Source organism: Solanum tuberosum, unplaced genomic scaffold (genome assembly GCF_000226075.1).
Source record: "Solanum tuberosum cultivar DM 1-3 516 R44 unplaced genomic scaffold, SolTub_3.0 scf00245, whole genome shotgun sequence".
In the NCBI taxonomy this organism is placed as follows: Eukaryota; Viridiplantae; Streptophyta; class Magnoliopsida; order Solanales; family Solanaceae; genus Solanum; species Solanum tuberosum.
The window spans coordinates 831,067-845,607 of NW_006239167.1; the positions used below are offsets into that span (position 1 = coordinate 831,067).

Here is a 14,541-nt window from a genome sequence, read left to right on the forward strand (position 1 = left end):
TTTAAGAATTTATTTAAAATATTATATATATTTGGTCTCATTAATATTATATATTAATAATTCTTTAAAATGACACATATATCTAAGAAAATTTAGTAAAATATGATTGTATTGTATTTTATTTTTTGTTAAAATTTAAATCTAATTGAAGCTTATCTCTAACTTTTCTTATTGCATCCAAAAGTTCCAGTGTTGTTATGACTGTAAATCTTTTTGAGTGCAAGTCAAATGATCTGTTTTGTAATCACATATTGTTTGTTTTACATATTTGATCTGTCATTGCTGATTTTGTGACACTTTTCAAATGAGAAGTTATTTTTGGATATGATTTCAAGAAACTTTTATATTGTTTATATAGTTTATTCTCTCACCATCATACATTGAATGTTTTTAAGTAAAATACAATGAATAATATTTAATTATTAATTAGAAATAATGAACATTATGTATAATGAAATTATTTTTATATTTTTTAAATTTATTTTTATTTGAATCATACACATACATGGTACTTTATGTATAATGAATTTATCTTTATCTGAACTCGATAAATAAGATACATCAATTAGCAAGACACAACGAGACACTTCATAGATTATCACGTCCTACTTGTAGTCAACTTTGGAATTATTCCTTATTATATAGTATTTCTATCTTTCCTCAACTAAAAGTTGTAGTTACGTTTCCATTGATTCATCTCCTAATTTCCTTTTTTGGGTAAAACAGAGACATGAATGCTCTTGCAGCAACTAATCGTAACTTTCGCAAGGCCAGTCGCATTCTTGGATTGGATTCTAAACTTGAGAAGAGTCTTTTGATACCTTTCAGAGAAATCAAGGTTTAATTTGTTAGTCGTCATTTCTATTTTCGGATACATCACTTAAAGTTGACTATATGTATATATGTGTTAATCAGGTGGAATGTACAATTCCTAAGGATGATGGAACCTTAGTTTCCTACATTGGATTCAGAGTTCAACATGATAACGCTAGAGGTCCTATGAAAGGGGGAATCAGATACCATCCTGAGGTATTTTTTTCAATTTGCTCTTTTTACCTGTTATTTTATCTGGTTTTGATTTGACATCGAATTTAACGAAGTAATTTTTTTTTTTTGAATTTTTTGATGTTACACTAACGATTGCTTGAATGTACCAAAATCATTTAATCTTGTGGTAATAAACATGTCATACGGAAAGTTAGATTAAGAATTGTCAAAAAAGGAAAGATATATTCTTTTGAAACAGATTAAAAGGAGAAGTAAAGAAAATGACTTGAAATGGAGGGAGTAAATTTTACAAAATTGGATTGTTTTTTTGTTAGCACTGTGGTAATACTCTTATTTTTCACTTTGAAAAATTGGACTTTGGAAAAATTGAAGTTGGATAAGACTTGACTAGAGGGTTGCTCGGATGGTAAGGATCCTCCGTCTTTGACCCTAAGTTCGTGGGAATCGAGGGAGAATGAAGGGTATAGAAGCTCCTAGGGAAGGGTAAATGAACAAAAAAATGGTTGAATAAGACTTTTTTCCTTTTTGGTATATAGACTGCAATGTGTCTTGTATTGTGAGAGAGATTTTGTAGATGTGAGGACTTTGCCAAGGCTAAATGGTTTCATTGCATACAAAGATGAATAGGTGTTCTGTTGTAATCAAGTAATGATCAATTATGTTAAACATATATAGGGGTTAAGATTGTTTATTTATTTGCTTGTGCGGTAGATTAAAGAGTCTGGTTCCTGTTCAAGGGGAATCTTCTATATATAATATTGTTGTTATTTGTATTTTTTGGGGACCGGAAAATCAACATCTGAAATGTCATGAAATACCCTGCTCTTTGGGGGGTGCCCTCAGTGTCGAGGAACATGTACTAGGGTGTATGTGTGACTTGTTTAGAGTACTACAGAACCTCTAGGCATAACCTTTCGCTTAATTATTTTTAGCCCCCCACCGCGCTGTATAAATTAGACAAGATCAGGACCGCTCGAAGGTTAGAAGTATTAATACCAGATTCTGATCAAATCCAATTAGAATATATCTTTTAAAAAAACCTCTTTCTTTTGGGTGATGCTAGGCAGACGTGCCCTTGGCCTAATGGCTTTGGGCTTAACTTGCGTTCAAACAAAGTATGCGCGTGTCTGTTGAAAGAAATCATGATGGACCACTCATGTTGTGCTGCACATGATAAAAGTATAAGAGATTTGTAACTTCCCGTTAATTTTTTTTATTAATGGGTTGGTCAATCCTTCTGGTGCTTCAAGCATGAAAAGCTTGTGTTGGCCTTTGATATTTAGATGAAAACTTAGTGTTTCGAGGTTTCAATTCATCTTTTTAGCTTTTATAGCATCTCCTATTTAGCAGGTGATAAATATATATGAGTAGGTTAGTATGCATACTTTTATTTAGCTTTCATTTATTGATGGTTAAACATCTATCGATAAAATGTTCATCTATATATAGGAATTACTTTATGTTAACTATATGCTAGACCATAACAGTTCCACTAACCTTTCCTTTCCAATTGATTTTGTATATCAACGTCAAGTTTCTATCATGTTCTGATTTTTGCTGGTGCTCTATAGTCTTTTAAGTGTTCTTTTTTTCCTCGTAGCAACGGACTTGGTACTGAGATATATGGTAAATTTGTTTTGCAAGGTTGACCATGACGAGGTGAATGCCCTTGCTCAACTAATGACTTGGAAGACTGCTGTAGCAGATATTCCATATGGAGGAGCTAAGGGTGGAATAGGGTGCATCCCGAAAGATTTAAGCATTAGTGAGTTGGAGCGCCTTACACGTGTTTTCACTCAGAAAATTCATGATCTTATTGGAATTAATACTGATGTCCCTGCACCTGATATGGGCACTAATTCCCAGGTTAGTAATATCGATCATTATATATCTCAAACATTTTTAGAATATATAAATGCAAGCAAATAGGCTTATCGATACTTTGTACAAACAGACCATGGCGTGGATGTTGGATGAGTATTCGAAGTTTCATGGGTACTCACCTGCAATTGTGACTGGAAAACCAATTGTAAGACGTATTTTGCAACATCTTATTGAAGTCCTATCTGATACTTACATTTTAGAATTCATATGTACGTTCTGTAATTTGAAGTATCCTATTTTATTCTTTGTCTTAGGATCTTGGGGGATCATTAGGTAGAGACGCTGCAACTGGCCGTGGTGTAGTTTATGCAACAGGTGCTTTACTTGCTGAATATGGAAAGAATATTAAGGACTTGACTTTTGTCATTCAGGTAAAATTTCATACTTGTTCAATTTCCATTGTGTTCCTGATTGTCTACGTACGTTATTGCTTGAATATTTGTATTTCTTAGGGATTTGGAAATGTGGGAGCTTGGGCAGCAAAGCTTATTCATGAGAAAGGGGGCAAGGTGATTGCAGTGAGTGACATAACTGGAGCAGTCAAGAATCCTAACGGGCTTGATATAGCCGCTTTGATGAATCACAAAGAAGCAACAGGGGCATTGACTGGTTTTAGTGGTGGAGACTCGATGAATTCAGACGAATTGCTTACACATGAGTGTGATGTTCTCATACCTTGTGCTTTGGGAGGAGTTTTGAACAGGTTTGCAACCTTATTTTACTTTTGATTGCTTCTGTACTGAGAGAATCAATAAACATCTCATACAAACGGCCACCTAACAAAGACTCGTAGTAGCATTTGAATTTCTTCTTTATTCTGTTTTTACTACTGAAACATCTATGTGAACTTGTGATACACCGAGATACATCTAATTTTGTCATTGTGCATTCTGTTATTTCACTGAAGAGAAAATGCTGATCATATCAAGGCCAAGTTCATAATAGAAGCAGCAAATCATCCTACTGATCCCGAAGCTGATGAGGTACCGTACCACTCTTTCAGGTTTTCTAGATATTTAACTACCAAGATTACCATATTTTGATGATAGATAGCTGCCTTATGCAGATCTTGTGTAAGAAAGGAGTTGTTATACTTCCCGACATTTATGCCAATGCTGGAGGTGTTACTGTCAGTTATTTTGAGTGGGTTCAGGTAATATTCGATATCTATATATGCTTTTATTACATTGGGTGTATCTAGCTTGACGCGATTTGCTCAAGATAAGGAAGTTAATGGGCGTGAACTTCCAATGTTGTGACAATATTGGTAATAAATTATCGGACAACTTAATTAAGCCCGGTATTAGATTAGATATTTTAGGTATCTAGGTGATCGATCATTTCGGAGTCAATTTCTTCTCCACTGCTTCTAACATGGCTATACTTTAGTTATTTTTTGTCTCGGGATTGGACGTGCAATGCAATTGAGTTGTTAATATTGTGTCTCATGTGCAGAATATTCAAGGTTTTATGTGGAATGAGGAGAAGGTTAACATGGAGCTTGAGAAGTACATGACGAAAGCCTTTCATAACCTGAAGAACATGTGTAAGTCACACAACTGCAATCTTCGTATGGGTGCTTTCACATTGGGAGTGAATCGTGTTGCACGTGCTACAATGTTAAGAGGTTGGGAGGCGTAGTCGTGGCACAACATACATATACTCTTTGTTTGCTGGATAAACCTAGTCGTTTTTATAGTACATTTGAAAACAGTTGTTAAATAATTCTTCACTGTTTTGCGGCTTCTCATATTATTGCTACATTGTAAAGTATGTGCTGCAAATTGAATGGAAGATATATATAGATATAGACTTATGAATGTATGTGTACCTTTTCTAGTTGTTGTAGAGTGGGAGTCGGTCTACTGTACGACAACCACTCTGTTTGCATCCCTCTGCCGGAGGATTGTTATTTTCGTTATGATTTAGGGAAATGAATGCATGGTACGTACAGATCCATCGCGAGAAAAATCCGTGGTAGTGATTGTGGTGGCATAGCTGACTGAATGCAGAATTATTAAAAAAAAAAAAAAAAATCACCGTGTAATTTGTCTTTGAACTACACACTTATTTTGAAGAAAGATAACAAAACCTTTGAGGCTATACCATCTGTTGAAGAGATCAAACATGCTATGTTTTCAATTGATCTTCATGATAGTGTAGCTGAGTCTGATGTGTTTAATATTAGCCATTTCTTTCAAACTAGTGTAATATATCCTATAAACTATGCCTATAAATTTAAGTGTGACAAACCCAACCAAAATATATTCTATATACTATCCCTATAGATTTCTAGTATGAATTATTTCAATTTCTTCATTGTTTTTCAGTATAATTTGGTTTTCCCCTCACTTTCTTACTTCCTTCTATTATAATACTTAATTTAGGTATTATAAGTAAACTTGATACATATATCTATTCTTTTTGTAAATGTTGTTGATTATATGCAATTTTTTTGTTGAGTGTATTTATCCTTGTATACACTCATTTGTTTCTTTTCATGTTTCTATTTTTTGTTTATTTATGTGTGAATATAATTAGGTCAAGCGAACAAATCACAATGTATTCAGTGAAATTTTATATGTTAATATAGCTAGATTGAATGAATAGATACACCAAATATAGAGCGAACCAATACCACTCTAAAATAATAGCTATGAATTGTAATTAGTCCAACTATTGTTATGTTTGATAATTAGGCCTCAAATTATTGTTGTTTATGAAATTTTGGGCTAAGTTTGGGCACATTCTCCACAATTAGGGGTGTCAATATGGTCCAAAAATTGATGGCTCATCTTATATTAAATCCTAACCCTAGCTGTTTTTCCCCATCTTACATAAAACCCTAACCCTAGCAACAAGCAGCAGCAATACATATCAAAATGCATAAAACAATACCATTCCCATGATATCATCATATGTACTACTAAAACTTCCTGTGAAATCACTTCTAAGGTTCAAACGCGTTTGCAAATCAGGGTGTTCTTTAATTGAAGATGGTCAATTCATCAATCTTCGCCACGATCTATGCAAAAGTGATATAAATAGACAAAAATTCTTGGTGTCTTTGTTTTGCAAGAAGGATGATCATTAATTACTACTACTTTGTAGACGCTCCACTTCATCATGATTCCGTTGTTTCTCTTGTTGAGGTAATCTCTGGAATCAACTATGATCAATTTAGTAGGGTATGTATTAATTCTTGCAATGGCATAATACTTTTATTTTTCCTTTATGATGAAGTTATTTTATGGAATTCAACTACTAAAGAATCAAAAAAAAAAAAAACCTTGTCTAATTTAAAAAAAAATCCTTCGACATTATTATTTCCAGAAAGAATTAAATTTTGGGACGATCCACAACTGTATGTTGTAAGAGAAAATATTTGTTTGACTAAGTTGCGCGAAGACTCAGTTTTATATTTTGAAGTTTGGTATATGTAAAAGAATGCATCACGGAGTAAGATTATGGTTGAATTAATAAACTAGACAAATTATTATGAACGTTGTTGGATCCTGTGACATTTACCAAAAATGGAGACCATAACTTTGAATCTGATCTAGAAACAATACTTCCTGAATAGTATGAAATCATTTTATCTCTGATTTTTTTTCTTTTTTGGGATTGAGCTAGGAATTTTTTTTGATTCTCTGATGGTCGGGTTCCACAAAATGATCATATCATAAGGAAAAACTATAAGAATTATACCATTACCGAAAGAACTAATAAACTTACTCTATTTAAATGATGGTATCAGAGGCTCAATAAGAGAGGCAACAAAATCATATTGAATTGTAGCGTTTATATAGTAGAAATAGTCGTCCTTGTTGTCACATAGACCACCAGTCATAAAAAATTTATGACGATTTACATCACTTCTAGACATATCATTGTGATGCTTGATGAATTGGGGATCTTCAATTAAAAAGCGTCATAATTTTGCAAACGTAAATCGTAAAAACGATTAGACAGGAAGTCTTAGAAGAATATTAATGGTAATATCATTAGGCATTTAGAAGATCTTTGAATTGAGCAATTGCTTGGTTTCGGGTAGTGTTTTGAGTTTGAGTTTTTCTTATTCTATAAGAGGGGAGTATCTAAGCTCTTCTCTGTCAACATATTTGCTTCAACCACAACGACTTTTATTAGGCATGTAGTGGAATAGTGGAAAATAATTTTAAAATGAGATCTGGAGATCCTTCACCTTCTCTGTTTCTCCTTCAGCTCTATGAAAAGAAGAGCGACAACAAATTCTGAATTTAACTAAGTTGCATGTTTTAGAAGAGTAGTTAAAGATCAAAATTAGTCTTTGATTAAGGTCCAAAAGCCTAGCTTTCTAAGACTGCACAAATGTGAATTATAAATTTACTGTACAACTATTTTAACCAATTTCTGTAGCAAAACCAGAGAAGATAATCAAAGACATGATCCATCATTAAATAAGAAATACATCCTAAAGAAAAACAAATAAACTAAAAATTACAGAAAGTATTAAGAGTTCATATGATTCATCTTCTTCTCATGCACCTCTTTGATTCCACTACATGTAGTCATACACAGCCAAACGACATAGCAAAGTTGATACATTTTAATAACAAAACAACCTATTATCTTGTAGATAAAAAATAAAAGCAGAAGCTGGACAAACATTACACTCTTAAAGAAGTGAGTTTTGCTATTACATTTACCTGAGGAAGAAGATTTAGTAGAAAAGGTCGCATGAACTTTTGAAGGTACATAAGAACAATACTCAGTTTCATCGACAAGCAATACTTCGTTTCCTATGTGCATCAAAAACTAAATAAATGTGAAGTCTTCACTTTCGATGTCGCATCCGTGTCGAATTCTCCAAAAATAAATAAAGGTGAGATTACAATAATAATTATGTGTTAGTCCCATCAAGTTATAATTAAACAAAAAATATACCTTCTGTGAGAACAAATCTTCCCAGTGCAAATTGTAAAAGCGGAGGAAGTGGTTGGAAAGAGCTAGTTACTTGGTAATAAGATAAACGAAAATATCACTGAATTACCTTTTGAATGATTTCATCATAAACTATGTTACAAGTGCAATGACCGCCATCGTTTGTTGGTGTCGTTGGTCGAATTAACAACTTGACATAGTTCAATTTTTTGGCTCTTTGATAAGCAACGTAAAGTTGACATTGTGGCTATACAAGTTCCGCAAATAAATTTCCACAAATCTAATGTTTGACCCTGCACTCAAATACTCCATATAAAATGACTTAAACATAACATCAAATACCATGGGTGCACATCCACTTCTAAATTTTAGTCATTTTGATAGCTTAAATTATGCACTAATTAGATAAAACAAAGACACAATTAATGAAAGAGACATAATGATGGTCCAACAAATCAAACTTGATGTCTATATATCAAAATGTAAGAACAAACAATACTATCTCTGTCCTCTGACATGCATGTAGAAATCCATTAAGAAGCAATTCAACATAACCAAACAAAAATTACACTAAAGTGATATTGATAATTGTCGTGAGCGTTAAAGAAAGAATAGAATCCAGAAAACTCACACAAAATTTGAGAAATAGAGAAATTAATAGAGACAACTTGAAAACTACTGACAAAATTTGAAATACAAATGAGAAAAAATGGAAAGTTCAAATGTTTGAAGGAGAAAAAACAGAAATTGCACCAGTCGTCTTTGCTTTTCTTCTGCTCAATTAGGCAGCCCTCCTAAAGAATTTTGATTTCCACAATTAGGCTTATCACAACAACAATGCCACCTTTTGGCTTACCAAATTCCTTTCTTCTAACTGCTGCATTTTCTCGAACTAATTTTACAGCATCCATGAATAAATCAAACCAAATTAGGAACATACAAGAACAAAATCCCACAATAATGTACTGAAAAATCAGAAAAAATCTAATAAATACCATCTATGTACTTGCAAATAGTTAACGATGTAAGTGTATTTCACTTCATGCTTTAAAATGATAGATTATACCTAGAATATATACACAAAGCTAGACACAAAAGGTCAAGAGCATATCTAATCAGATCATGCCTGTTACCTACAACACCTACAATATTTGACTATTATCCTACACACTTACCTACAATATATGACTATTTCTTACACATAATATAATAGTTGAAATACTCTTTGACAATATCTTAACACTCTCTCTCAAGCTGGAGCATACATGTCATATGCTCCAAGCTTGCTGCAAATGTATTCAATCTGAGTTCCTCTAAGGGACTTGGTGAGAATATCTGCCAATTGGTCATTTGAACCAACAAAGCTGGTGGCAATGCATCCGGACTCAATCTTCTGCCTAATGAAATGACAATCCACCTCTATATATTTCGTTATTTCATAGAAAACTGAATTTGAGGCAATATGGAGAGCAGCCTAATTGTCACATATAAGCTTCATCTGTTTGAATTCAACACATTTCAACTCTTGAATAAGTTGTTTCAACCAAATAAGCTCACATGTAGCAAGAGCCATAACTTGATATTCTGCTTCTGCACTAGATCTGGCAACAACATCTTGCTTTTTACTTTTCCAAGAGATTAAATTGCCACCAATCATGACACAATATCCGGAAGTTGAACGTCTATCTGTTGGAGTACCTGCCCAATCCGCATCAGAATATCCAACGATGTCAGCGTGACCTTTATCTTCATATAACAATCCATGTCCTAAAGCTCTCTTGATGTATCTGAGGATGCGAATCACTGGGTCCCAATGATCTTTACATGGAGCTTGGAGAAACTAACTAGCCACACTTACTGCAAATGAAATATCTGAGAGTGTGATAGTGAGATAATTTAATTTACCAACTAGTCTTTGATATCTACTAGGATCTTCCAATGGCTCCCCTTGTCCTGGAACGAGTTTGATGTTTGGATCCATATGAGTGTCAATAGGTTTGCAATTTAACATGCATGTCTTCTCCAATATGTCCAAAGCGTATTTTTTTGTGAGATAGAAATACCTGTCTTGGATTGTGCTACCTCAATTCCCAAAAAAAATACTTTAATTTCCCCAAATCTTTGGTTTGAAAGTGACTGAACAAATGTCGTTTTAGCTGAGATATTCCTTCTAGATAATTTCCAGTTATGACAATGTCGTCAACATAAACGACCAAATACATTTTCTTTTCTGGACCACTATGTCGATAGAAAACAGAGTGATCTGCTTTACTTTGAGACATCCCAAATTGTTGGACAAAGCTAAATCTGCCAAACTATGCCCTCAGAGATTGCTTGAGGCCATATAGAGAATGTTTGAGACGACATACTAAATTCGACTCCCCCTGAGCAACAAATCCAGGAGGTTGCTCCATATAAACTTCCTCAGCAAAAGGCATTCTTAATATCTAGTTGATGAAGTGGCCAATGATCCATTGCTGCCAAGGAAATAAATAGTCGGACAGATGCAATTTTGGCAACGGGAGAGAATGTATCACCATAGTCAAGACCATAAATCTGGATGTACCCTTTGGCAACAAGGCGAGCTTTCAGTCGATCAATTGTTCCATCCGAACCCACTTTTACTGTATAAATCCATCGACTTCCAACAGTAGATTTCCCCTTCGGTAACTTGACCAAATCCCAAGTGTTATTGGTTTGTAAAGCATTCATATCTTCAATTATAGCATCTCTCCACCCCGGATGTTCCAATGCTTCACTAACAGTCTTTGGTATAGGCACAGTAGATAGAGTAGATACAAAGGTATAATATAATGGGGACAACCAATGGTAACTTAAACAGTTATATCTTTCTAGTTGTTGATTTCGAGTAGAACGTAGACCTTTACATATGGCAACTGGTGGCGTTGTTGCATCTGATGAAGGCATGACTGGAGCAGGTGACGAAGGACCACGAGATGAGTCATCAGGAGTTACCAATGTATTTGGACTAAGAGTAGTACTATCATTGTTATCACTAAGAGGACGAGCACGTCGGGTGTATACTTGAAGAGGAGGATGAGTGGTTTGAGGGTTGTCTGGAAGACTGACTTGTGGTAGAGGAAGTATAGGTACTAGCATAATTTGAGGAATTGAATTTCTGCTTGTAGTGCTTGGTGTAAAATATGGAGATGTTTCAAAAAATGTTACATCTACAGTGATAAAATATTTATTTATTTTTGAATCATAGCACTTGTAACCTTTTTGGTGATGAGAGTATCCTAGAAATACACACTTAATTGATTTTGGTTGGAGTTTGTCATTTATAGTACTTTGGTCATGGACAAAGCAAGTACATCCAAACACTCTCAAAGGTAGACGATAGGGATTTTGACTTGGAAAGAGAATTGAGTGAGGACTTTGATGTTGCAACACAGTGGAGAGAATTCTATTTATCAAATAACAAGCAGTAAGAATGACATCCCCCCAAAAGTAAAGAGGAACATGATGGTGTATAAGCAAAGTACGAGCAGTCTCAATTAGTTGCCTATTTTTACATTCGGCTATTCCGTTTTGTTGAGGAGTATATGCACAAGAAGTCTAGTGAGTGATTCCTTGAGACGACATGAAATTAGAAAAAGGAGATGATAAGTACTCTTTGGCATTATCATTGCGTAATACCTTTATTGAAACACCAAATTGATTTCTTAACTCAGCACAAATTTTTTGAAAAACAGAGAATACTTCAGAACGAATTTTCATTAAAAACACCCATGTGCAACGGGAAATATCATCAATAAAGGTAACAAAATACTGAAATCCTAAACTTGAAACAACACGACTATGGCCCCATACATCTGAGTGAACAATGTCAAACATATATGTGGCCCTATTATTGTCTCTTTTGGGAAATGAAGTGCTGCTATGTTTCCCAAGTTGACAAGACTCACATTCAAAAGAAGAAAAAGTGGAAAGACTAGAAATTAATTTCTGAAGCTTTGCAAGACTTGGGTGACCAAGACGGTGTTGGAGAAGATCAGTTGGGGTAGTGAAAGTAAAGGCAACTGGTGGTGGTGATTTTGACATATGATACAGTCCCTCTCTGTGACTCATATTTTATTCCAATCGTCTTCCCCGTTCTCCGATCCTGTACAACAACAGAGTCAGCCAAAAAAGTGACACCACAATTGAGGTGTTTGGTTAATTTGCTAACATAAATCAAATTAAATGGACATTCAGAAGAAAATAAAACTGAGTTTAAAGTAATAGAGGGATGAAGTTGCACGTCCCCTATTCCTTTTACTGCTGTAATTCTTGATCCATTAGCAAGAGTAACTGTAGAGAGGGTTGCAGAATGAATAAGATTTGAGAAAAGATTTTGATTACCAATAATATGGTCAGATGCACCGGAATGCAATATCCATGGGTATGTGGGTGAAGACCTGGTTAGACAAGCAAATGAATTACCTGTTTGTGAGGTGCTAGATAAAGGTGACTGTTGTGTACTGCTTGATACTGCAAGTAATCACTATAATCTGCTCCCGACAAAGTAACAGAACTGGCCAGTTGACCACATGTGTCATTGTGGGTTTGAATCATGTGAGTCTTACTCCGATTGTTAGTACGTGGTGGTTGACCATACAATTTCCAACAAGATTGTCGAATATGGCCTGGCTTATTGCAGTAGTTGCAATATGGTCTAGAGTTTCTATTGTTCCCCCTTTGATGGACATTTTGTTCCTGTGGATTTTCATTCTTTACAGCTAATACAGATGTCTCAAAGTTATTGGTATCGCTTGAATTATTTTTTTTCGATTGCTGACAATTATAAGGGATATGATAGCTAAGACTATAATGAATGGTTAACCCTCACAAACTTCAAATATAAGTTTGTGATGACTTTGAAAAACCGGCCGAAAGTGGCTTCTAGTAAAAGAAAAAGGAACTGTCGAAATAGTCTTGGAAGATCTGTTAGAACAGAAAAAAGAAGAAGAAGATAACAACTTGAATCTCTACAAAAATTGCAGAGGCTCTGATACCATGTTAATGACTTAAGTGTATTTCAGTTCATGCCTTAAAATGATAGATTACACCTAGAATATATACACAAAGCTAGACACAAAAGGTCAAGAGCATATCTAATCAGATCATACCTTTTACCTACAACACCTACAATAGTTGACTATTATCCTATACACTTACCTACAATATATGACTATTTCTTAGACACTATCTAATAATAGTTGAAATACTCTTTGACAATATCTTAACTCAAACAAATACCCATTAGGATTGAAGAACAGGAATATGCATTTTACTATCATCACAACTATAAACATAAATCTTTGAAGAAAAAAAACACATGCAAAAAGGGAAAGAAAAACTCATCAGTTTTAAGCTTGAAAGAGAAAGAGATTGAAATGTTATACTTCCTCGCTTCATCATCATGTAAGATAATTTGTTTTGATAAAAAAACAAAGATTGTTTCAGTTTGTTACACGTGGATATAAATTTACTATAGCCAATACAATTGAGCCAGACAAAGCAAAAAATAAAAGGTTTTCACGGTATATTACTTTTGATATTATAGTACTACTTGAAATGCTTTTGGTACCACTTCTTAAAGCTTTGTTAGTCCCAACCCAAGTCCCACTTCTAAATAAAGGTAATTAAAATGAATACTTCAAATTACAAAAGATATGCACACTTATTAAAATGAATTTATTACTCTTTTTTTTTCCTTTGGCAGTTACATACACTTCTCCCTACCCAACCACCCCCAATACAAATACCTCTCCTAACACATTACTCCCCCCCCCCCCGCACATCGACCCAAACACACGCTTCTCTATCCCTATATAATGCTAGCACTGGCATGCACATAATTATCACCACACATATTTCTTCTTTTCCAAATTTCTTCTTTTAGCATTACAAGGTTTGATTTGATCTTCTTGTTGTATTTCATAGCAAAAAAATCAAATTCTGTTGTTTTTCTTCTAGCTTTGTTTTGTTCTTCTGGTTGTATTTCATAACAAAAACATTAAGTTCTGTTGTTTTTCTTCTAGCATTACAAGGTTTGTTTTGTTCTTCTGATTGTACTTCATAGCTAAAAAATTAAGTTCTGTTATTTTTCTTCTAGCATTACAGTGTTTATTTTGTTCTTCTGGTTGTATTTCATAGCTAAAAAATTAAGTTCTGTTGTTTTTTTTCTGGTTGTATTTCATAGCTAAAAAATTAAGTTATGTTGTTTTTCTTCTAGCATTACAAGGTTTGTTTTGTTTTTCTTCGACACCTATAGATCAATGGGAATGGGAAGGGGATGCAGATGCAGTCAATTACTACACCTATTATATTTCTTATTTGGTATGTATTGTTTCTGCAGATGGTCGCATTTAGGAGCGTTAAAATGGAATTGCATCAGTTACGTGTTGTTGTTGATCACGTAGATTTGCTTAATCGAAAACTTAATGCAGCCAATGCCAACAGAGGATTTATTATCGATCAGATTTGTATATTTGAGGTGCACTACATTTCGTCTACAAAAGACATGAAAAATTTGGTGCTCCTCTCTCAAAACAGGCCAGATTTGCATCGCATTATTGCCCCAATAATGCCGCACCCAATATTTCAAACCATTGTGGCAATGATACATTTGAATAGATTTATCTTCCAGGATTAGGATTTCAATATTTTAGAACCTTATTTGGATAGTCAATCATCATATGATTTCAATTTTCAAGTCAT

The 14,541-nt window shown here is 34.1% G+C and overlaps 1 protein-coding gene across 1 annotated transcript; it reads left to right on the forward strand.

Moving 5' to 3' along the window:
- The first annotated feature begins 604 nt into the window (after positions 1–604).
- On the forward strand, positions 605–4,699 carry LOC102589055 (glutamate dehydrogenase A-like). Its single transcript, XM_006357252.2, has 9 exons — positions 605–838; positions 916–1,029; positions 2,653–2,874; positions 2,963–3,037; positions 3,147–3,263; positions 3,345–3,595; positions 3,800–3,875; positions 3,959–4,045; positions 4,348–4,699. The coding sequence occupies exons 1-9, from the start codon at positions 731–733 to the stop codon at positions 4,531–4,533; spliced, it is 1,236 nt and encodes a 411-aa protein (XP_006357314.1). The 5' UTR covers positions 605–730; the 3' UTR covers positions 4,534–4,699.
- The last annotated feature ends 9,842 nt before the right edge of the window (positions 4,700–14,541 follow it).

Excerpts from the sequence above, each read along its gene's own strand:
- LOC102589055 (XM_006357252.2), top strand. The coding sequence starts at position 731 with ATGAATGCTCTTGCAGCAACTAATCGTAACTTTCGCAAGGCCAGTCGC. Across the intron at positions 839-915 it reads TACCTTTCAGAGAAATCAAG|GTGGAATGTACAATTCCTAA; the intron begins GTTTAATTTGTT and ends TGTGTTAATCAG. Across the intron at positions 4,046-4,347 it reads GTTATTTTGAGTGGGTTCAG|AATATTCAAGGTTTTATGTG; the intron begins GTAATATTCGAT and ends TCTCATGTGCAG.